The following is a 25,291-nucleotide window of genomic DNA, read 5'->3' on the forward strand; positions in this document are numbered from 1 at the left end:
TCTTCTTATTCAAGAAGATAAAGGGCGGTGGGGGTAGCCTCGTGGTTAAAGCGTACGCTCGTAACACCGAAGGCCCGCGTTCGATGCCCAATATAGGTTACAATGTGTGGAGCCCATTTTTGGTGTCCCCCGCCGTGATATATTGGAATATTGCTGAACGCGGCGTAAATTTAAACTCACTCACTCAATGAAGATTATGACATGTAAGTGTGAGTGAGTGAGTGAGTATGGTTTTACGCCGCTTTTAGCAATATTCCAGCAATATCACGACGGGGGACACCAGAAATGGGCTTCAAACATTGTACCCATGTCGGGAATCGAACCCGGGTCTTCGGCGTGACGAGCGAACGCTTTAACCACTAGGCTACCCGACCGCCCCATGACATGTAAGTAATACTCGCGATGAAGTGTTAGATGGACGGTTAGAAGCAGTGGCAACCCAGCACAATGTGTGGCTCACCATCAGCACAGAGGTCCTTGTTGCAGTAGTCGGCATCACAACACTTGGTACAGAGGTGGATCAGGCGCCGTTTGTCTCGGGTTATCTCTCTTGGGAGAGCGCGTTTTCCGAATTGATTCAGAATTTGGCACACCTTTGAAAGAAAAACAGCTCGTAAACAATAATAAAAAATATTCCCAGATCCCACCAGACAAGTTGCGCGAAGTATGTGCATATCTGACAAGATGGGGACTTTGTAACGGCTGACGTGATGGAATAGTGCTCGCTGCGGCGTAAACAACATTCATTCACTCACTAATGCTGTTTCACTTTACCATCGTATTCTACATCACACACATGGAAACTTCAGTTGAATACAAGAACATCTTCATTTCACTATCTGTAAGGGGCGGTCGGGTAGCCAAGTGGTTAAAGCGTTCGCTCGTCACGCCGAAGACCTGGGTTCGATTCCCGACATGGGTACAATGTGTGAAGCCCATTTCTGGTGTCCCCCGCCGTGATATTGCTGGAATAATGCTAAAAGCGGCGTAAAACCATACTCACTCACTCACTCACTCACTATCTGTAACCCGTCACCCGTGAAGATCCGGGGTAGAATAGGTCTTCAGCAACTAATTCTTGCCGTGAAAGGCGTCTATGCTTGTCGTAAGAGGCGACTAGCTGGATCGGGTGTTCAGGCTCGCTGGCTTGGTTGATGCATGTCATCGTATACAAATTGCGTGGATCAATGCGCATGATGCCAGTCACTGGATTGTCTGGTCCAGACTCCATTATTTACAGATTGCCGTCATATAGGTGGAACATTGCTGAGTGCGGCGTTAAACAACAAGCAAACAAACAAAGACGGGCCCAGTGGCAGAACTGTTGGTAAAGCATAAACGTAGGCCATGGACTAATACTTGTTCGTTATTTGGTAAGACAAATCTATGTACAGGCGTGGTGCAATTATATGCACAGCTACAAATACATGTTAAACAGCAGTACCGAGCCGAATGGAAAATGAAAAGTTCACTTTGTACACGAATATGGTGTCATGGGCCTCAAGTACTGTTCTGTGTTAGACCGACACAGGTCCCGTGACAGGGGTCGTGGTTCTTAAACACACATCGGGGTCGCACAATGGACTCCTTCGATATTTCTTATGATTAGAGAAGGGGCGGTCGGGTAGCCTAGTGGTTAAAGCGTTCGCTCGTCACGCCGAAGACCCGGGTTCGATTCCCGACATGGGCACAATGTGTGAAGCCCATTTCTGGTGTCCCCCGCCGTGATATTGCTGGAATATTGCTAAAAGCGGCGTAAAACCATACTCACTCACTCACTATGATTAGAGAAAGGGTGAACTGTCTACTTTCCGCTAACAACTCAAAACCTATTTTAGACTTACCGTCACCAAATTGCTTCTTATTGTTCGCGCTTTGAGCATGAACTATACCTGGATATATGCCCCATACAGATGGACATCATAATAATAATAATAATAATAATAAATATAGCTGCGGGCAGCGATGCGGGCTCTATGATTTCTAGAAGCACTGAGTCATTCAGTTTCAGCCTACTGGAATCCACTTTATAATACAGTGCATAACAGTATTGTATAATGTAATTAATAATTTGATATTTCACGGACTTCTTCTTTGATAAGCATTTAGAAGTTGGAGTACTAAGTACTGATAAGAATTTATGGATGAACAACTTCTTTATTACAATTAAGAGTGACGTTTCGGTGTAGGTTCTATCACCGTTATCAAGCAAGTGATATACAGAGTGTGGTTGACAAGTATCTATGCAAGTAGGAGGTAATGTTTATGCAGTAGAGTAAATGTTGTTATACTGCAGTAGAGAAGCCTGTTATGTACACACAAGGGTAGTGATGACAATCGTCGATGAAGTCAGTGGCAGAAAGAAAGGATGAAGCCAGTAATATAAACAACGGGATTATGGCTGATTGGGGTCTTTGATGAGTTGATGGTACGCCGGGGGTATGAAAATCAAAATCAAATATGGCCGCAACTAATAACTATCCCATCAAATATATCAATGTTTGATATTGTATGTACGGAGACAAATCTCAAAAAGTTTGGTAGCATTTCATGTGGTGGATTCAGAGTCGTATGCTTTTGAAGACCTGTGTACCCAAAACACACTGTGAAAACCCTAAATCCAAAATGGCTGCCAAACCACGTGGCCAATGGCCAAAGTTAAAGAAGAAAAGATGTCAAGCATCTAAAGCAGCAGGCACATGTAGAGTGTGAAAATAATCGGAGTAGCGGTTTCAGAGCAACGTGGCAAAATACATCTCATGCCAATAGTGAGTGAGCGAGTGAGTATGGTTTTACGCCACTTTCAGCAATATTCCAGCAATATCACGACGGGGGACACTAGAAATGGGCTTCACACATTGTACCCATGTCAGGAATCGAACCCGGGTTTTCGGCGTGAAGAGCGAACGCTTTAACCACTAGGCTACCCGACCGCCCCTCATACAAATAAATCATTTAGTTCCAGTCAATTTGAATCCACTTTATAAATGCATTGCACATGAGTATGCTATAGTGTAATTTATTACTTCATATGTCATTAGACCACCTCCATGGTCTAGTGGTAGAGCTTCCGCCCGGAGAGCGGAAGGTCCGGAGTTCGATCCTCGACAAAAAGACGTTAAAAGATGGTACTTGTTGTTACCCTGTCTGGCGCTCGGCATTAAGGGGCTAAAACAAGGACTGGTCGGCTCGGAGTCAGTATACTGTGTCTGAGTGGGGTATTCATGTTAAACTGCGGCAAGGTATCTCAGTGAGCTAGCACTATAAATCGGCATCAGTCCGGACTAGTACAAGCAGCCCCACACACGTACATGCACGTCGCTATATAAGTGCAATAATCTTGGACGCGACGTTAAACCCTATTTCACCTCACCTCATATGTCATTAGTCCGTTTTGCCAAAATTGGCGGGAGCCAGAGCTTTCTTGGTTGTTCTCTACCCATTCCAGTCCTTGTTCATATTCGAATCCTAAAATGGATTCTTTGTACCAATGCCGTCAAATAAAGACGCCGCTACGTAATTGACGTGTACAAGGGTGTCCCAGGTCATAGAGCCCTAATAATAAATCGAACGATTCTAATAGGACAATATGATTGTGATCCCACTCTACATACACACACGCGAAATTTGGTCGAAATCGGACCAGTAGTTTCCGAGTTACAAGTGTTTGAAGGTCTGCTATTCAGAGGTCTGCTGTACCGCAGCTTGTGGCAGGGTGACAGGCAGGGTGGCAGACCGGGTGGCAGGGGGTCAAATAGTCCGGGAGCATAGCTCCCTTGTCCATTGAGCTACAGTCAAACGAATTAGTGTTCTGACTTGGCCAGGACCCCGGGTTTCTGTCGCATTGCTTAGATAAAGTGCTGAACCTGTTTCAGACCTCGTCCATGTTCGAATCCCCAATTGGTTTGGTTGTACCGATGCCGTCCAAAGTAAGGAAACGCTTGCAAGACATAGCCTCTACGACATTGATGTGTCCCAGAACGTCCTGGGATGTCCTGAACCCATTCTACACGCCGTCCATGTTTGAATCTGCATATGGTTTGCATGTACCAACGCCTTCAAAAGTAAGGAAACGCTTGCGAGACACTGCCTCTACGACAGTGATGTGTCCCAGAACGTTCCGGGATGTTCTACACCAATTTCTGACGCCGTCCATGTTCGAAGACACTGTGAAAACCCTGAATCCAAAATGGCTGCCAAACCACGTGGCCAGTGGCCAAAGTTAAAGAACAAAAGATGTCAAGCATCTAAAGCAGCAGGCACACGTAGAGTGTGAAAGTAATCGGAGTAACGGTTTCAGAGCAGCGGGACAAAATACATCTCACGCCACTAGTAAGTGAGTGAGTATGGGTTGTACGCCGCTTTTAGCAATATTCCAGCAATATCACGGCGGTGAACCTGAAATTGGTTTCACACATTGTACCCATGTCAGGAATTGACAGGTTTTCGGCGTGACGAGCGAACGCTTTAACCACAAGGCTACCCGACCGCCCCTCATACCAATAAATCATTTAGTTCCAGTCAATTTGAATCCACTTTATAAATGCAGTGCACATGAGTATGTTATAGTGTAATTTATTACTTCATATGTCATCAGTCCGTTTTGACAAAATTGGCGGGAGCCAGAGCATTCTTGGTTGATCTGAACCCATTCCAGTTCTTGTTCATATTTGAATCCTCAAATGGATTCTTTGTACCAATGCCATCAAATATAGACGCCGCTACGTAATTGACGTGTACAAGGGTGTCCCGGGGCATAGAGCCCTTATAATAATTCAAACAATTATAATAGGACAATATGATTACCATCATAATCTTGACGATCCCACTCTTCATACACACACGAAATTTGGTCGAAATCGGACCAGTAGTTTCCGAGTAACAAGTGTTCGAAGGTCTGCTAATCAGAGGTCTGCTGTACGGCAGCTTGTGGCAGGGTGACAGGCAGGGTGGCAGGCCGGGTGGTAGGGGGTCAACTAGTCCGGGAGCGTAGCTCCCTTGTCCATTGAGCTACAGTCAAACGGATGAGTGTTCTGACTTGGCCAGGACCCCGGGTTTCTGTCGCATAGCATAGATAAAGTACTGACACTGTTTCCGATCTCGTCCATGTTCGAATCCCCAATTGGTTTGGTTGTACCGATGCCGTCTAAAGTAAGGAAACGCTTGTGAGACATCGCCTCTACGACATTGATGTGTCCCAGAACGTCCTGGGATGTCCTGAAACCATTCTACACGCCGTCCATGTTTGAATCTGCATATGGTTTGCATGTACCAACGCCTTCAAAAGTAAGGAAACGCTTGCGAGACATTGCCTCTACGACAGTGATGTGTCCCAGAACGTCCCGGGATGTTCTACACCAATTTCTGACACCGTCCATGTTCGAAGACACTGTGAAAACCCTGAATCCAAAATGGCTGCCAAACCACGTGGCCAGTGGCCAAAGTTAAAGAACAAAAGATGTCAAGTATCTAAAGCAGCAGGCACACGTAGAGTGTGAAAGTATTCGGAGTAACGGTTTCAGAGCAGCGGGACAAAATACATCTCACGCCACTAGTAAGTGAGTGAGTATGGTTTTACGCCGCTTTTAGCAATATTCCAGCAATATCACGGCGGTGAACCTGAAATTGGTTTCACACATTGTACCCATGTCAGGAATTGACAGGTTTTCGGCGTGACGAGCGAACGCTTTAACCACAAGGCTACCCGACCGCCCCTCATACCAATAAATCATTTAGTTCCAGTCAATTTGAATCCACTTTATAAATGCAGTGCACATGAGTATGTTATAGTGTAATTTATTACTTCATATGTCATCAGTCCGTTTTGACAAAATTGGCGGGAGCCAGAGCATTCTTGGTTGATCTGAACCCATTCCAGTTCTTGTTCATATTTGAATCCTCAAATGGATTCTTTGTACCAATGCCGTCAAATATAGACGCCGCTACGTAATTGACGTGTACAAGGGTGTCCCGGGGCATAGAGCCCTAATAATAATTCAAACAATTACAATAGGACAATATGATTACCATCATAATCTTGACGATCCCACTCTTCATACACACTCGAAATTTGGTCAAAATCGGACCAGTAGTTTCCGAGTAACAAGTGTTCGAAGGTCTGCTAATCAGAGGTCTGCTGTACGGCAGCTTGTGGCAGGGTGACAGGCAGGGTGGCAGGCCGGGTGGTAGGGGGTCAACTAGTCCGGGAGCGTAGCTCCCTTGTCCATTGAGCTACAGTCAAACGGATGAGTGTTCTGACTTGGCCAGGACCCCGGGTTTCTGTCGCATTGCATAGATAAAGTACTGACACTGTTTCCGATCTCGTCCATGTTCGAATCCCCAATTGGTTTGGTTGTACCGATGCCGTCTAAAGTAAGGAAACGCTTGTGAGACATCGCCTCTACGACATTGATGTGTCCCAGAACGTCCTGGGATGTCCTGAACCCATTCTACACGCCGTCCATGTTTGAATCTGCATATGGTTTGCATGTACCAACGCCTTCAAAAGTAAGGAAACGCTTGCGAGACATTGCCTCTACGACAGTGATGTGTCCCAGAACGTCCCGGGATGTTCTACACCAATTTCTGACGCCGTCCATGTTCGAAGACACTGTGAAAACCCTGAATCCAAAATGGCTGCCAAACCACGTGGCCAGTGGCCAAAGTTAAAGAACAAAAGATGTCAAGCATCTAAAGCAGCAGGCACACGTAGAGTGTGAAAGTAATCGGAGTAACGGTTTCAGAGCAGCGGGACAAAATACATCTCACGCCACTAGTAAGTGAGTGAGTATGGTTTTACGCCGCTTTTAGCAATATTCCAGCAATATCACGGCGGTGAACCTGAAATTGGTTTCACACATTGTACCCATGTCAGGAATTGACAGGTTTTCGGCGTGACGAGCGAACGCTTTAACCACAAGGCTACCCGACCGCCCCTCATACCAATAAATCATTTAGTTCCAGTCAATTTGAATCCACTTTATAAATGCAGTGCACATGAGTATGTTATAGTGTAATTTATTACTTCATATGTCATCAGTCCGTTTTGACAAAATTGGCGGGAGCCAGAGCATTCTTGGGTGATCTGAACCCATTCCAGTTCTTGTTCATATTTGAATCCTCAAATGGATTCTTTGTACCAATGCCGTCAAATATAGACGCCGCTACGTAATTGACGTGTACAAGGGTGTCCCGGGGCATAGAGCCCTAATAATAATTCAAACAATTACAATAGGACAATATGATTACCATCATAATCTTGACGATCCCACTCTTCATACACACACGAAATTTGGTCGAAATCGGACCAGTAGTTTCCGAGTAACAAGTGTTCGAAGGTCTGCTAATCAGAGGTCTGCTGTACGGCAGCTTGTGGCAGGGTGACAGGCAGGGTGGCAGGCCGGGTGGTAGGGGGTCAACTAGTCCGGGAGCGTAGCTCCCTTGTCCATTGAGCTACAGTCAAACGGATGAGTGTTCTGACTTGGCCAGGACCCCGGGTTTCTGTCGCATTGCATAGATAAAGTACTGACACTGTTTCCGATCTCGTCCATGTTCGAATCCCCAATTGGTTTGGTTGTACCGATGCCGTCTAAAGTAAGGAAACGCTTGTGAGACATCGCCTCTACGACATTGATGTGTCCCAGAACGTCCTGGGATGTCCTGAACCCATTCTACACGCCGTCCATGTTTGAATCTGCAAATGGTTTGCATGTACCAACGCCTTCAAAAGTAAGGAAACGCTTGCGAGACATTGCCTCTACGACAGTGATGTGTCCCAGAACGTCCCGGGATGTTCTACACCAATTTCTGACACCGTCCATGTTCGAAGACACTGTGAAAACCCTGAATCCAAAATGGCTGCCAAACCACGTGGCCAGTGGCCAAAGTTAAAGAACAAAAGATGTCAAGCATCTAAAGCAGCAGGCACACGTAGAGTGTGAAAGTAATCGGAGTAACGGTTTCAGAGCAGCGGGACAAAATACATCTCACGCCACTAGTAAGTGAGTGAGTATGGTTTTACGCCGCTTTTAGCAATATTCCAGCAATATTCCAGCAATATCACGGCGGTGAACCTGAAATTGGTTTCAACCATTGTACCCATGTCAGGAATTGACAGGTTTTCGGCGTGACGAGCGAACGCTTTAACCACAAGGCTACCCGACCGCCCCTCATACCAATAAATCATTTAGTTCCAGTCAATTTGAATCCACTTTATAAATGCAGTGCACATGAGTATGTTATAGTGTAATTTATTACTACATATGTCATCAGTCCGTTTTGACAAAATTGGCGGGAGCCAGAGCATTCTTGGTTGATCTGAACCCATTCCAGTTCTTGTTCATATTTGAATCCTCAAATGGATTCTTTGTACCAATGCCGTCAAATATAGACGCCGCTACGTAATTGACGTGTACAAGGGTGTCCCGGGGCATAGAGCCCTAATAATAATTCAAACAATTACAATAGGACAATATGATTACCATCATAATCTTGACGATCCCACTCTTCATACACACTCGAAATTTGGTCAAAATCGGACCAGTAGTTTCCGAGTAACAAGTGTTCGAAGGTCTGCTAATCAGAGGTCTGCTGTACGGCAGCTTGTGGCAGGGTGACAGGCAGGGTGGCAGGCCGGGTGGTAGGGGGTCAACTAGTCCGGGAGCGTAGCTCCCTTGTCCATTGAGCTACAGTCAAACGGATGAGTGTTCTGACTTGGCCAGGACCCCGGGTTTCTGTCGCATTGCATAGATAAAGTACTGACACTGTTTCCGATCTCGTCCATGTTCGAATCCCCAATTGGTTTGGTTGTACCGATGCCGTCTAAAGTAAGGAAACGCTTGTGAGACATCGCCTCTACGACATTGATGTGTCCCAGAACGTCCTGGGATGTCCTGAACCCATTCTACACGCCGTCCATGTTTGAATCTGCATATGGTTTGCATGTACCAACGCCTTCAAAAGTAAGGAAACGCTTGCGAGACATTGCCTCTACGACAGTGATGTGTCCCAGAACGTCCCGGGATGTTCTACACCAATTTCTGACGCCGTCCATGTTCGAAGACACTGTGAAAACCCTGAATCCAAAATGGCTGCCAAACCACGTGGCCAGTGGCCAAAGTTAAAGAACAAAAGATGTCAAGCATCTAAAGCAGCAGGCACACGTAGAGTGTGAAAGTAATCGGAGTAACGGTTTCAGAGCAGCGGGACAAAATACATCTCACGCCACTAGTAAGTGAGTGAGTATGGTTTTACGCCGCTTTTAGCAATATTCCAGCAATATCACGGCGGTGAACCTGAAATTGGTTTCACACATTGTACCCATGTCAGGAATTGACAGGTTTTCGGCGTGACGAGCGAACGCTTTAACCACAAGGCTACCCGACCGCCCCTCATACCAATAAATCATTTAGTTCCAGTCAATTTGAATCCACTTTATAAATGCAGTGCACATGAGTATGTTATAGTGTAATTTATTACTTCATATGTCATCAGTCCGTTTTGACAAAATTGGCGGGAGCCAGAGCATTCTTGGGTGATCTGAACCCATTCCAGTTCTTGTTCATATTTGAATCCTCAAATGGATTCTTTGTACCAATGCCGTCAAATATAGACGCCGCTACGTAATTGACGTGTACAAGGGTGTCCCGGGGCATAGAGCCCTAATAATAATTCAAACAATTACAATAGGACAATATGATTACCATCATAATCTTGACGATCCCACTCTTCATACACACACGAAATTTGGTCGAAATCGGACCAGTAGTTTCCGAGTAACAAGTGTTCGAAGGTCTGCTAATCAGAGGTCTGCTGTACGGCAGCTTGTGGCAGGGTGACAGGCAGGGTGGCAGGCCGGGTGGTAGGGGGTCAACTAGTCCGGGAGCGTAGCTCCCTTGTCCATTGAGCTACAGTCAAACGGATGAGTGTTCTGACTTGGCCAGGACCCCGGGTTTCTGTCGCATTGCATAGATAAAGTACTGACACTGTTTCCGATCTCGTCCATGTTCGAATCCCCAATTGGTTTGGTTGTACCGATGCCGTCTAAAGTAAGGAAACGCTTGTGAGACATCGCCTCTACGACATTGATGTGTCCCAGAACGTCCTGGGATGTCCTGAACCCATTCTACACGCCGTCCATGTTTGAATCTGCAAATGGTTTGCATGTACCAACGCCTTCAAAAGTAAGGAAACGCTTGCGAGACATTGCCTCTACGACAGTGATGTGTCCCAGAACGTCCCGGGATGTTCTACACCAATTTCTGACACCGTCCATGTTCGAAGACACTGTGAAAACCCTGAATCCAAAATGGCTGCCAAACCACGTGGCCAGTGGCCAAAGTTAAAGAACAAAAGATGTCAAGCATCTAAAGCAGCAGGCACACGTAGAGTGTGAAAGTAATCGGAGTAACGGTTTCAGAGCAGCGGGACAAAATACATCTCACGCCACTAGTAAGTGAGTGAGTATGGTTTTACGCCGCTTTTAGCAATATTCCAGCAATATTCCAGCAATATCACGGCGGTGAACCTGAAATTGGTTTCAACCATTGTACCCATGTCAGGAATTGACAGGTTTTCGGCGTGACGAGCGAACGCTTTAACCACAAGGCTACCCGACCGCCCCTCATACCAATAAATCATTTAGTTCCAGTCAATTTGAATCCACTTTATAAATGCAGTGCACATGAGTATGTTATAGTGTAATTTATTACTACATATGTCATCAGTCCGTTTTGACAAAATTGGCGGGAGCCAGAGCATTCTTGGGTGATCTGAACCCATTCCAGTTCTTGTTCATATTTGAATCCTCAAATGGATTCTTTGTACCAATGCCGTCAAATATAGACGCCGCTACGTAATTGACGTGTACAAGGGTGTCCCGGGGCATAGAGCCCTAATAATAATTCAAACAATTACAATAGGACAATATGATTACCATCATAATCTTGACGATCCCACTCTTCATACACACACGAAATTTGGTCGAAATCGGACCAGTAGTTTCCGAGTAACAAGTGTTCGAAGGTCTGCTAATCAGAGGTCTGCTGTACGGCAGCTTGTGGCAGGGTGACAGGCAGGGTGGCAGGCCGGGTGGTAGGGGGTCAACTAGTCCGGGAGCGTAGCTCCCTTGTCCATTGAGCTACAGTCAAACGGATGAGTGTTCTGACTTGGCCAGGACCCCGGGTTTCTGTCGCATTGCATAGATAAAGTACTGACACTGTTTCCGATCTCGTCCATGTTCGAATCCCCAATTGGTTTGGTTGTACCGATGCCGTCTAAAGTAAGGAAACGCTTGTGAGACATCGCCTCTACGACATTGATGTGTCCCAGAACGTCCTGGGATGTCCTGAACCCATTCTACACGCCGTCCATGTTTGAATCTGCATATGGTTTGCATGTACCAACGCCTTCAAAAGTAAGGAAACGCTTGCGAGACATTGCCTCTACGACAGTGATGTGTCCCAGAACGTCCCGGGATGTTCTACACCAATTTCTGACGCCGTCCATGTTCGAAGACACTGTGAAAACCCTGAATCCAAAATGGCTGCCAAACCACGTGGCCAGTGGCCAAAGTTAAAGAACAAAAGATGTCAAGCATCTAAAGCAGCAGGCACACGTAGATTGTGAAAGTAATCGGAGTAACGGTTTCAGAGCAGCGGGACAAAATACATCTCACGCCACTAGTAAGTGAGTGAGTATGGTTTTACGCCGCTTTTAGCAATATTCCAGCAATATCACGGCGGTGAACCTGAAATTGGTTTCACACATTGTACCCATGTCAGGAATTGACAGGTTTTCGGCGTGACGAGCGAACGCTTTAACCACAAGGCTACCCGACCGCCCCTCATACCAATAAATCATTTAGTTCCAGTCAATTTGAATCCACTTTATAAATGCAGTGCACATGAGTATGTTATAGTGTAATTTATTACTTCATATGTCATCAGTCCGTTTTGACAAAATTGGCGGGAGCCAGAGCATTCTTGGTTGATCTGAACCCATTCCAGTTCTTGTTCATATTTGAATCCTCAAATGGATTCTTTGTACCAATGCCGTCAAATATAGACGCCGCTACGTAATTGACGTGTACAAGGGTGTCCCGGGGCATAGAGCCCTAATAATAATTCAAACAATTACAATAGGACAATATGATTACCATCATAATCTTGACGATCCCACTCTTCATACACACACGAAATTTGGTCGAAATCGGACCAGTAGTTTCCGAGTAACAAGTGTTCGAAGGTCTGCTAATCAGAGGTCTGCTGTACGGCAGCTTGTGGCAGGGTGACAGGCAGGGTGGCAGGCCGGGTGGTAGGGGGTCAACTAGTCCGGGAGCGTAGCTCCCTTGTCCATTGAGCTACAGTCAAACGGATGAGTGTTCTGACTTGGCCAGGACCCCGGGTTTCTGTCGCATTGCATAGATAAAGTACTGACACTGTTTCCGATCTCGTCCATGTTCGAATCCCCAATTGGTTTGGTTGTACCGATGCCGTCTAAAGTAAGGAAACGCTTGTGAGACATCGCCTCTACGACATTGATGTGTCCCAGAACGCCCTGGGATGTCCTGAACCCATTCTACACGCCGTCCATGTTTGAATCTGCATATGGTTTGCATGTACCAACGCCTTCAAAAGTAAGGAAACGCTTGCGAGACATTGCCTCTGCGACAGTGATGTGTCCCAGAACGTCCCGGGATGTTCTACACCAATTTCTGACGCCGTCCATGTTCGAAGACACTGTGAAAACCCTGAATCCAAAATGGCTGCCAAACCACGTGGCCAGTGGCCAAAGTTAAAGAACAAAAGATGTCAAGCATCTAAAGCAGCAGGCACACGTAGAGTGTGAAAGTATTCGGAGTAACGGTTTCAGAGCAACGGGACAAAATACATCTCACGCCACTAGTAAGTGAGTGAGTATGGTTTTACGCCGCTTTTAGCAATATTCCAGCAATATCACGGCGGGGGACACCAGAAATTGGTTTCACACATTGTACCCATGTCAGGAATCGAACCAGGGTTTTCGGTGTGACGAGCAAACGCTTTAACCACAAGGCTACCCGGCCGCCCCTCATACCAATAAATCATTTAGTTCCAGTCATTTGAATCCACTTTATAATGCAGTGCACATGAGTATGTTATAGTGTAATTTATTACTTCATATGTCATCAGTCCGTTTTGACAAAATTGGCGGGAGCCAGAGCATTCTTGGGTGTTCTGAACCCATTCCAGTCCTTGTTCATATTCGAATCCTCAAATGGATTCTTTGTACCAATGCCGTCAAATAAGGACGCCGCTACGTAATTGACGTGTACAAGGGTGTCCCGGGGCATAGAGCCCTAATAATAAATCGAACGATTAAAATAGGACAATATGAACACAATAATAATCTAGACGATCCCAATCTACATACACACACGAAATTTGGTCAAAATCGGACCAGTAGTTTCCACGTTACAAGTGTTTAAAGGTCTGCTATTCAGAGGTCTGTTGTACGGCAGCTTGTGGCAGGGTGACAGGCAGGGTGTCAGGCCGGGTGGCAGGCCGGGTGGCAGGGGGTCAAATAGTCCGGGAGCATAGCTCCCTTGTCCATTGAGCTACAGTCAAACGGATTAGTGTTCTGACTTCGCCAGGACCCCGGGTTTCTGTCGCATTGCTTAGATAAGGTGCTGAACCTGTTTCCGACCTCGTCCATGTTCGAATCCCCAATTGGTTTGGTTGTACCGATGCCGTCCAAAGTAAGGAAACACTTGCAAGACATAGCCTCTACGACATTGACGTGTCCCAGAACGTCCCGGAATGTTCTACACCCATTTCAGACGCCGTCCATGTTCGAATCCGCATATGGTTTGCTTGTACCAACGCCGTCACATGCAAGGAACCGCTTGCGAGACATCACCACATGTGTCCCAGTGAGTTTTTAACTCACGTTTGACTTTGTTCGAATCCTCAAATGGTTTGCTTGTAACAATGCCGTCAAATGTAAGGAACTGCTTGTGAGACATCACCACAACGAAATTGTCATGTGCCTGGGTGTCCCATAGTGTTTTAACCAATTTCCGACATCGACCATGTTCGAATCCTCAAATGGTTTGCTTGTACCAACGCCGTTAAAAGACAGACACCACTTGCAGAACATTGCCGCTACGAAATTGGCGTGTGCCGGAGTGTCAGAGGGCTACTTAACTCATTTCCGACCTCGACCATGTTTGAATCCTTATATGGTTTGCTTGTACCATCGCGTCTAATTTAAGCAGCGCTTGCGGGACATCGCCGCTACGAAATTGATGGCTCTGGGGTATACCCTTTATCTTCTAAACCCATTTCTGACTTCGACCATGTTTAAATCCTAAACTGGTTTGCTTGTACCAACTCCGTCCAATGTAGGCAGCGGTTGCCAACATTGCCGCTATGACATTCGCATGTGCCGGGTGTCAAAGGCTGTTCTAAACCTATCTACGACCTCGAATCCTCATGTTCGAATCCACAAAGGGTTTGCTTGTACCAACTCAGTCAAAAGATAGTCACCGTTTGCAGGACGTCACCGCTCCGAAATTGAGCGTGCCAGAGTGAATCAGAGTGTTCTAAATCCATTTCAGACCTAGACCATGTTCGAATCCTCAAATGGTTTGTTTGTACCAACGTCGTAAAACATAGTAACTGCAGGCAGGTTGGACATGGCCGCAAGAAATTGGCTTGTTCTGGGGGTGTCGGGGGGCACGGGTGGCCCAGCCGTCAAAAGTAAGCCTTTTGCAATTGGGAAATAAATTAGCAAGTCAGGGAGCCTGACCACCCAATCCTGATAATCACCTATCAAGACAAGCATGGGCTGCTGAAGACCAATTCTAACCCTCATCTTCAAGAGTAGTCTACAGTCAAAGGGAAATAATCCTACCTAGATTTTACGAGGCTTCATTCTTAGTATTTTTGAAATAAATAATCACATATTACCACCAAGCAGTGTTACTTTTAGCATGCAACCAAGAACACAAAATGAAGTACATATGTGAAACTAACTTCATGCAAACTTTCAATAGTTTCTTTAAAGAACCTTACAAGATATGATCTTGAAATTAAAATTTCGGTGATGAAAATCAAAATCAAATTTTGCCGCAACTATCAAAGATGGCCAATGACAGCTATTAAAATATTGATTTGTTGTGTATGGAGACAATTCTCAGAAAGTTTGGAAGCATTTGATTAAGCGGATTCAGAGTTCCATGCTTTTGAAGACATGTACCCCCCAAACACTGGGAAAACCTTGAATTCAATATGGCTGCCAAACCACGTGACCAATGGCCAAGGTCAAAGAACAAAAAATGGCAGGCACCTAAAGCAGCAGACACATGCCAATTTTGAAAGTAATCGGACAAGCGGTTTGGGAGCAATAGGCCAACATAAATGTTCAAAAAAATCTTGTTTTTTGGTTATCTGCCCTTGGTCTTTGGGCCTACGGCATTGGGATTTTTGTGATATCTGCTTCAGAACATTGGGAATCTTGGTACCAATTTTGAAGAGATTCTGAGCTGTAGTTATTGAGTTATGATTGGAACAAAAAACGCCGGAATAATAATAATAATAATAATAATAAAGAATAATAATAATAATAATAATAATAATAATAATAAATCGAACGATTACAATAGGTCTCTTGCCTTTCAGGCATAGAGCCCTAATAATAATAATATCATCATCATCATCATCATCATTATCATTATATTATTGTTGTTGTTGTTGTTGTTATTATTATTATTATTATTAAAACAATTGTCGCTTTAATTCTGGGTACATAAAGGTGCAGCTGTCACGCGACTACTGTTACATAATTGATATTGCATATGGTAATCCTCACCCTTCCAGGCCGGCACCCAAGGTTAAAGAACGTATGCCCTTCCTCGCTGATGTATTTGTCACTAATACATTGCTGGAATATAAAACAATATTCGCTCTTCATGATAGTTATTAAAAAATGTTACAAGAAAATCATAAGACATATTTCTTTTTATTTCTTCCTGCGAGCTCTTAGACAAATGTATTCATTTCGAATCATTTCTCTATAAAACATGTCGTGGCACTTATTTTCTTATCTTCTCAAGTATTTATAGACATCTGCTGTTTTGACACATACTCAAATTCCAAAGTAACTGGAAATTTATTGAAATGTTTTTCCACATTGTGCTAACCAATGCTGGTTCACTTGTCACAGTAGCATGTGGCGTTACCCATGGGGTCATTACGGTCCCCACATTATAGGGTGACATGATCACGTGTCGGGGTAAGCTCATGTCTGTCTCACAGCAGGAGAGAGAGAAACAGAGAGAGAGAGAGAGAGAGAGCGAGAGAGAGAGAGAGAGAGGGAGAGAGAGAGAGAGATGGAGAAAGGGAGCGAGAGAGAGAACAAAAGAGTAAGAGAGATTGGAGGGGAGATACAGAAAGAGGGAGACAGAGAAAGACTGAGGCAGAGCGACAGAGAGAAAAAAGCAGAGAGAGAGTGAGCGGGAGAGAGAACTAGAGAGAGAGAGCGAGATGGATAGAGAGAGGGGGAAATAGGGCGAGCGAGAGGGAGGAAAAAAGGAGAGAGAACAAGAGAGACCGAGATAGATAGAGAGATGGGGAGGTAGAGAGAGGTAGATAGAGAGAGGGGCAAATAGAGAGGGTAGAAAGAGGAAAGGCTGAGAGAGAGCTAGAAAGAGAGAGAGGGGGTACAGAGAGAAGGAGACAGAAAGTCTGAGGGCGAGCGAGAGGGAGGAAAAAGGAGGGAGAACAAGAGAGAGTGAGATAGATAGAGAGAGGGGGGAGGTAGAGAGGGTAGACAGAGTAAAGGCTGACAGAGAGAGAGCGAGATAGATATAGAGAGGGGGGAGGTAGAGAGAGGTAGACGGAGTAAAGGCTGACAGAGAGAAAGCGAGATACATAGAGAGAGGGGGAAATAGAGAGGGTAGACAGAGTAAAGGCTGACACAGAGAGAGCGAGATAGACAGAGAGAGGGGGAAATAGAGAGGGTAGACAGAGTAAAGGCTGACACAGAGAGAGCGAGATAGACAGAGAGAGGGGGAGGTAGAGAGGGTAGACAGAGTAAAGGATGACACTGAGGGAGCGAGATAGATAGAGAGAGGGGGAAATAGAGAGGGTAGACAGAGTAAAGGCTGACAGAGAGAGAGCGAGATAGATAGAGAGAGGGGGGAGGTAGAGAGGGTAGACAGAGTAAAGGCTGACAGAGCGAGAGCGAGATAGACAGAGAGAGGGGGAGGTAGAGAGGGTAGACAGAGTAAAGGCTGACAGAGAGAGAGAGAGAGAGCGAGATAGATAGAGAGAGGGGGAGGTAGAGAGGGTAGACAGAGTAAAGGCTGACAGAAAGAGAGCGAGATAGATAGAGAGAGGGGAGGTAGAGAGGGTAGACAGAGTAAAGGCTGACAGAGAGAGAGCGAGATAGACAGAGAGAGGGGGGAGGTAGAGAGGGTAGACAGAGTAAAGGCTGGCACAGAGAGAGCGAGATAGATAGAGAGGGGGAAAATAGAGAGGGTAGACAGAGTAAAGGCTGACAGAGAGAGAGCGAGATAGATAGAGAGAGGGGGAGGTAGAGAGGGTAGACAGAGTAAAGGCTGACAGAGAGAGAGAGAGAGAGAGAGAGCGAGATAGATAGAGAGAGGGGGAAATAGAGAGGGTAGACAGAGTAAAGGCTGATAGAGCGAGATAGACAGAGAGAGGGGGGAGGTAGAGAGGGTAGACAGAGTAAAGGCTGACAGAGAGAGAGCGAGATAGATAGAGAGGGGGGAAATAGAGAGGGTAGACAGAGTAAAGGCTGACAGAGAGAGAGCGAGATAGATAGAGAGAGGGGGGAGGTAGAGAGGGTAGACAGAGTAAAGGCTGACAGAGCGAGAGCGAGATAGACAGAGAGAGGGGGAGGTAGAGAGGGTAGACAGAGTAAAGGCTGACAGAGAGAGAGAGAGAGAGCGAGATAGATAGAGAGAGGGGGAAATAGAGAGGGTAGACAGAGTAAAGGCTGACAGAGAGAGAGAGAGAGAGAGAGAGAGAGAGAGAGAGAGAGAGATAGAGAGAGGGGGAAATAGAGAGGGTAGACAGAGTAAAGGCTGAGAGCGAGCGAGGGAACGAGAAAAAAGGAGAGAGGAGATTCATAAAATGTCATCAGATACCTAACACAACACGTTTCACGACACAGACACAGCTATTATCAGTGCAATATTAACCCTATTCATAACGGCTTTCGTGCGGTAAATAGCATGTTAATGACGATTGGTACACAACCAATTGTATACGTTTCTTCCATTTGAAAAATGGTTCAAGGAAAGTATATAAACATTTACCATAGGCTGAATGATAGAAAAGAACATATTTATTTTATTATGAACTTCTGAAAACACAAGGCAATTAATGAACGTGAGACTAACACTAACAGCTTTATCTCATGGCCTAACACCTTAACGAACTGACCTCTCCAGCGCTGCATGTGGCCACGTTCTCGCAGTCCTCAGGACGTTCACGTTCGTTACAGCTGTAGCAGTGACGTTGCCCATTGGCGTGAACTGACGTAGATGCGAGAAAGACGTAAATTTGTTTGTTTCTTGTTTACGCCGAAATCAGATGCGATCATTTTGTTGGACGAAGAGTGAGTGAGTGAGTATGGTTTAACGCCGCTTTTAGCAATATTCCAGCAATATCACGGCGGGGGGACACCAGTTGGACGAAGAGAATGTAAACTGTGAAATACATGTTTTGTCACGTTTCAGTATCACTTCATCTCTATGGTGAACTGTCGTAGACGGGAGAAAGACGTAGATTGGTTTATATCTTTTTTACCAGATAAATTCATTGTTTTTAAAGAAGTGAAAAGTGTGATGACTGTAAAATACTTGTTTTGTCACTTGCATCGCTACGATAACGTCACCCTGAGCTTGACGAACCAGTGACCAGAAACAATATTTCAGTTTTACATTGGCGTGCCGGCCCAATGAGAGGAGAAAGCCCGATATGGTGCAGGTCGGAGACGTTACCACTTCAAACTGCAGTCAGCAATATTACAGCTATATGACTGCTCATTCCGTGCTCCGACACACGCACTTTAACACCGGACCGGATCACCCGATGCAAGACCTGTGAAGATCCGGGGTAGAATAGGTCTTCAGCAACGCATGCTTGCCGAAAAAGGCGACTATGCTTGTCGTATGATGCAACTAACGGGATCGGGTGGTCAGGCTTGTTGACGTGGTTGATGCTTATCATCGTATCCTAATTGCGTAGGCCGATGCTTGTGATGTCAAGTACTGGATTGTCTGGTCCAGGCTCGATTATTTACAGACCGCCGTCATACAGATGGAATATTGCTGAGTGCGGCGTTAAACAACAAACAAACAAACAAAGAAAGTTACTAGGGACCCCTTCTAGTCCAGAACCCGCGCGGGGTCAAGACTAATCGTCCACTTGGACGATAAGCACACTTTTCACATTATTAGCATGTCAAAATATTTGAGAATCTTACTGTGAACATTTCTTGTTTAGGGTAGAAATGTTATAGAAGACCTATGTATATTAATGCGATTCCTAAATTTTGGAGACCTTAGGAACAGCGATTTGTCCTCTCTAATACTTACTCGTTAGTATGGAAATGACAATGAAAGATACGAGACGAAGCATGTTGGCTGATCCTGTGTTGAGATGAGTATGTCAGCCAGTTGTATGGAATGGTCGAGGTGCGGCCATAGATAGGACATGTTTAATTTTAGAATAATCTTCCCTAAATATGCTGGAACAAGATAAGAGATTAAATAATACATTTCTGTTTGGCTGAAAACGACCAGGTGATACCGTAGTCTCAGTGTTGTAAAAGTACCATAAATAAAATTGGTAGAGTGACAAAACATTCATAAGACACTATTTCATACGGGATGATAAAATCGAAGTTGATAAGGATAATCATTTTCGTCATAATATATTACAGCATCCCCCATTATATATATACACATATCTTAGATAATTATAAAGGTTGGCAACTTTGATCACAAGACACTGCAACCATCAATCCACGAAAGGGGGTGAATAATGACTTCAAAGAGCTACAGTCATGTCTGGGACTCACCTGTACACCTGTACTCCTTAACAAACGTTTCAAATGGTCGTTGTTTTTAATTTAAATATATTCCTATTAAGCATGGAGGACACACACACGTATACAACGCACACCACCAACTTCCAAGCAATGAATACTTGTGTCTCGACGTTTTGGCTGTCTCCAAGTCGTCGCTTATAAAAACAGTAATTTCATAAAAATAATAGTAATGCTATTCACTTTGCATTATCCTGCACGTGGCGCACGTGCAAGTTTGGAGGAACTATCCAGAGTTGCCTACTCTGAATGGATATATCTTCAGCTGTGATATGAAAGACTGCAGTGAGAAATACATCTTTATATCAAGAGGCAGCTTATTTCCGCTCATTGTATACATAAATTGTAACTACTGAGAGTGTTGCGATTGTAAAGTCCATGTGTAACTACAGAGGATGTAGTGGTTGTAAAATCCACGTGTAACTACAGAGGATGTAGTGGTTGTAAATTCCATATGTCACTACAGAGGGTGTCACGGTTGTAAAGACCATGTGTAACTACACAGGGTGTCACGGTTGAAAAACCCATGTACATGTGTAACCTCAGAGGGTGAAGTGTTGTAAAGTCCATGTGTAACTACAGAGGATGTAGTGTTGTAAAGTTCATGTATAACTACAGAGGATTTAGTGTTGTAAAGTCCATGTGTAACTACAGAGGGAGTAGTGTTGTAAAGTTCATGTGTAACTACAGAGGATGTAGTGTTGTAAAGTTCATGTGTAACTACAGAGGATGTAGTGTTGTAAAGTCAATGTGTTACTACAGAGGATGTAGTGTTGTAAAGTTCATGTGTACTACAGAGGATGTAGTGTTGTAAAGTTCATGTATAACTACAGAGGATGTAGTGTTGTAAAGTCCATGTGTAACTACAGAGGATGTAGTGTTGTAAAGTTCATGTGTAACTACAGAGGGTGTAGTGTTGTAAAGTCAATGTGTAACTACAGAGGATGTAGTGTTGCAAAGTCAATGTGTAACTACAGAGGATGTAGTGTTGTAAAGTTCATGTGTAACTACAGAGGATGTAGTGTTGTAAAGTTCATGTGTAACTACAGAGGATGTAGTGTTGTAAAGTTCATGTGTAACAACAGAGGATGTAGTGTTGTAAAGTTCATGTGTAACTACAGAGGGTGTAGTGTTGTAAAGTCCATGTATAACTACAGAGGATGTAGTGTTGTAAAGTTCATGTGTAACTACAGAGGGTGTAGTGTTGTAAAGTCAATGTGTAACTACAGAGGATGTAGTGTTGAAAAGTCAATGTGTAACTACAGAGGATGTAGTGTTGTAAAGTCCATGTGTAACTACAGAGGATGTAGTGTTGTAAAGTTCATGTGTAACTACAGAGGATGTAGTGTTGTAACGTCCATGTGTAACTACAGAGGATGTAGTGTTGTAAAGCTCATGTGTAACTACAGAGGGTGTAGTGTTGTAAAGTCAATGTGTAACTACAGAGGATGTAGTGTTGAAAAGTCAATGTGTAACTACAGAGGATGTAGTGTTGTAAAGTCCATGTGTAACTACAGAGGATGTAGTGTTGTAAAGTTCATGTGTAACAACAGAGGATGTAGTGTTGTAAAGTTCATGTGTAACAACAGAGGGTGTAGTGTTGTAAAGTTCATGTATAACTACAGAGGGTGTAGTGTTGTAAAGTCCATGTATAACTACAGAGGATTTAGTGTGGTAAAGTTCATGTGTAACTACAGAGGGTGTAGTGTTGTAAAGTTCATGTGTAACTACACAGGGTGTAGTGTTGTAAAGTCCATGTGTAACTACAGAGGATGTAGTGTTGTAAAGTCAATGTGTAACTACAGAGGATGTAGTGTTGTAAAGTTCATGTGTAACTACAGAGGATGTAGTGTTGTAAAGTCAATGTGTAACTACAGAGGGTGTAGTGTTGTAAAGTTCATGTGTAACTACAGAGGATGTAGTGTTGTAAAGTTCATGTGTAACTACAGAGGATGTAGTGTTGTAAAGTCAATGTGTAACTACAGAGGATGTAGTGTTGCAAAGTCAATGTGTAACTACAGAGGATGTAGTGTTGTAAAGTTCATGTATAACTCCAGAGGGTGTAGTGTTGTAAAGTCCATGTGTAACTACAGAGGATGTAGTGTTGTAAAGTTCATGTGTAACTACAGAGGGTGTAGTGTTGTAAAGTCAATGTGTAACTACAGAGGATGTAGTGTTGTAAAGTTCATGTGTAACTACAGAGGGTGTAGTGGTTGTAAAGTTCATGTGTAACAACAGAGGGTGTAGTGTTGTAAAGTTCATGTGTAACTACAGAGGATGTAGTGTTGTAAAGTCCATGTGTTACTACAGAGGGTGTACTGTTGTAAAGTTCATGTGTAACTACAGAGGATGTAGTGTTGTAAAGTTCATGTGTAACAACAGAGGGTGTAGTGTTGTAAAGTTCATGTGTAACAACAGAGGATGTAGTGTTGTAAAGTCAATGTGTAACTACAGAGGATGTAGTGTTGTAAAGTTCATGTGTAACAACAGAGGGTGTAGTGTTGTAAAGTTCATGTATAACTACAGAGGGTGTAGTGTTGTAAAGTCCATGTGTAACTACAGAGGATGTAGTGTTGTAAAGTCAATGTGTAACTACAGAGGATGTAGTGTTGTAAAGTTCATGTGTAACTACAGAGGATGTAGTGTTGTAAAGTCAATGTGTAACTACAGAGGGTGTAGTGTTGTAAAGTTCATGTGTAACTACAGAGGATGTAGTGTTGTAAAGTTCATGTGTAACTACAGAGGATGTAGTGTTGTAAAGTCAATGTGTAACTACAGAGGATGTAGTGTTGCAAAGTCAATGTGTAACTACAGAGGATGTAGTGTTGTAAAGTTCATGTATAACTCCAGAGGGTGTAGTGTTGTAAAGTCCATGTGTAACTACAGAGGATGTAGTGTTGTAAAGTTCATGTGTAACTACAGAGGGTGTAGTGTTGTAAAGTCAATGTGTAACTACAGAGGATGTAGTGTTGTAAAGTTCATGTGTAACTACAGAGGGTGTAGTGGTTGTAAAGTTCATGTGTAACAACAGAGGGTGTAGTGTTGTAAAGTTCATGTGTAACTACAGAGGATGTAGTGTTGTAAAGTCCATGTGTTACTACAGAGGGTGTACTGTTGTAAAGTTCATGTGTAACTACAGAGGATGTAGTGTTGTAAAGTTCATGTGTAACAACAGAGGGTGTAGTGTTGTAAAGTTCATGTGTAACAACAGAGGATGTAGTGTTGTAAAGTTCATGTGTAACAACAGAGGGTGTAGTGTTGTAAAGTTCATGTGTAACTACAGAGGGTGTAGTGTTGTAAAGTTCATGTATAACTACAGAGGATGTAGTGTTGTAAAGCTCATGTGTAACTACAGAGGGTGTAGTGTTGTAAAGTTCATGTGTAACTACAGAGGGTGTAAGGTTGTAAAGTCAATGTGTAACTACAGAGGATGTAGTGTTGAAAAGTCAATGTGTAACTACAGAGGATGTACTGTTGTAAAGTCCATGTGTAACTACAGAGGATGTAGTGTTGTAAAGTTCATGTGTAACTACAGAGGATGTAGTGTTGTAACGTCCATGTGTAACTACAGAGCATGTAGTGTTGTAAAGTCAATGTGTAACTACAGAGGATGTAGTGTTGAAAAGTCAATGTGTAACTACAGAGGATGTAGTGTTGTAAAGTTCATGTATAACTCCAGAGGGTGTAGTGTTGTAAAGTCCATGTGTAACTACAGAGGGTGTAGTGTTGTAAAGTCAATGTGTAACTACAGAGGATGTAGTGTTGTAAAGTTCATGTATAACTACAGAGGGTGTAGTGGTTGTAAAGTTCATGTGTAACAACAGAGGGTGTAGTGTTGTAAAGTTCATGTGTAACTACAGAGGATGTAGTGTTGTAAAGTCCATGTGTTACTACAGAGGGTGTACTGTTGTAAAGTTCATGTGTAACTACAGAGGATGTAGTGTTGTAAAGTTCATGTGTAACAACAGAGGGTGTAGTGTTGTAAAGTTCATGTGTAACAACAGAGGATGTAGTGTTGTAAAGTTCATGTGTAACAACAGAGGGTGTAGTGTTGTAAAGTTCATGTGTAACTACAGAGGGTGTAGTGTTGTAAAGTTCATGTATAACTACAGAGGATGTAGTGTTGTAAAGTTCATGTGTAACTACAGAGGGTGTAGTGTTGTAAAGTTCATGTGTAACTACAGAGGGTGTAGTGTTGTAAAGTCAATGTGTAACTACAGAGGATGTAGTGTTGAAAAGTCAATGTGTAACTACAGAGGATGTAGTGTTGTAAAGTCCATGTGTAACTACAGAGGATGTAGTGTTGTAAAGTTCATGTGTAACTACAGAGGATGAAGTGTTGTAACGTCCATGTGTAACTACAGAGGATGTAGTGTTGTAAAGTTCATGTGTAACTACAGAGGGTGTAGTGTTGTAAAGTCAATGTGTAACTACAGAGGATGTAGTGTTGAAAAGTCAATGTGTAACTCTGAGGATGTAGTGTTGTAAAGTTCATGTGTAACCACAGAGGATGTAGTGTTGTAAAGTTCATGTGTAACTACAGAGGATGTAGTGTTGTAAAGTTCATGTGTAACTACAGAGGGTGTAGTCCTGTAAAGTTCATGTGTAACTACAGAGGATGTATTGTTGTAAAGTCCATGTGTAACTACAGAGGATATAGTGTTGTAAAAAGTTCATGTGTAACTACAGAGGATGTAGTGTTGTAACGTCCATGTGTAACTACAGAGGGTGTAGTGTTGTAAAGTCCAGGTGTAACTACAGAGGATGTAGTGTAATTAAGACCATATGTTACTACAGAGGATGTAGTGTTGTAAAGTTCATGTGTAACTACAGAGGGTGTAGTGTTGTAAAGTCAATGTGTAACTACAGAGGATGTAGTGTTGAAAAGTCCATGTGTAACTACAGAGGATGTAGTGTTGTAAAGTCCATGTGTAACTACAGAGGATGAAGTGTTGTAAAGTCCATGTGTAACTACAGAGGGTGTAGTGTTGTAAAGTCCATGTGTAGCTACAGAGGATGTAGTGTAATTAAGACCATATGTTACTACAGAGGGTGTAGTGTTGTAACGTCCATGTGTAACTACAGAGGGTGTAGTGTTGTAAAGTCAATGTGTAACTACAGAGGATGTAGTGTTGCAAAGTCAATGTGTAACTACAGAGGATGTAGTGTTGTA

The 25,291-nt window shown here is 43.8% G+C and overlaps 1 protein-coding gene across 1 annotated transcript in view; it reads right to left on the reverse strand.

The window, feature by feature from the left end:
• LOC124151927 overlaps window positions 1–19,718 on the reverse strand; it is a 29,396-nt gene extending 9,678 nt beyond the window's left edge. The window contains exons 1-4 of the mRNA XM_048389465.1: window positions 19,607–19,718; window positions 18,450–18,541; window positions 15,850–15,921; window positions 461–593 (exon numbers count right to left, since the gene is read on the reverse strand). Of these exons, the coding sequence (XP_048245422.1) occupies window positions 461–593; window positions 15,850–15,921; window positions 18,450–18,541; window positions 19,607–19,649 (340 nt within the window). The 5' untranslated portion in view covers window positions 19,650–19,718. The remainder of the gene's footprint in view (window positions 1–460; window positions 594–15,849; window positions 15,922–18,449; window positions 18,542–19,606) is intronic.
• Between the last annotated feature and the right edge of the window lie 5,573 nt (window positions 19,719–25,291).

This window comes from Haliotis rufescens, unplaced genomic scaffold (genome assembly GCF_023055435.1).
Source record: "Haliotis rufescens isolate VD_foot unplaced genomic scaffold, xgHalRufe1.0.p SCAF_8, whole genome shotgun sequence".
In the NCBI taxonomy this organism is placed as follows: domain Eukaryota; kingdom Metazoa; phylum Mollusca; class Gastropoda; order Lepetellida; family Haliotidae; genus Haliotis; species Haliotis rufescens.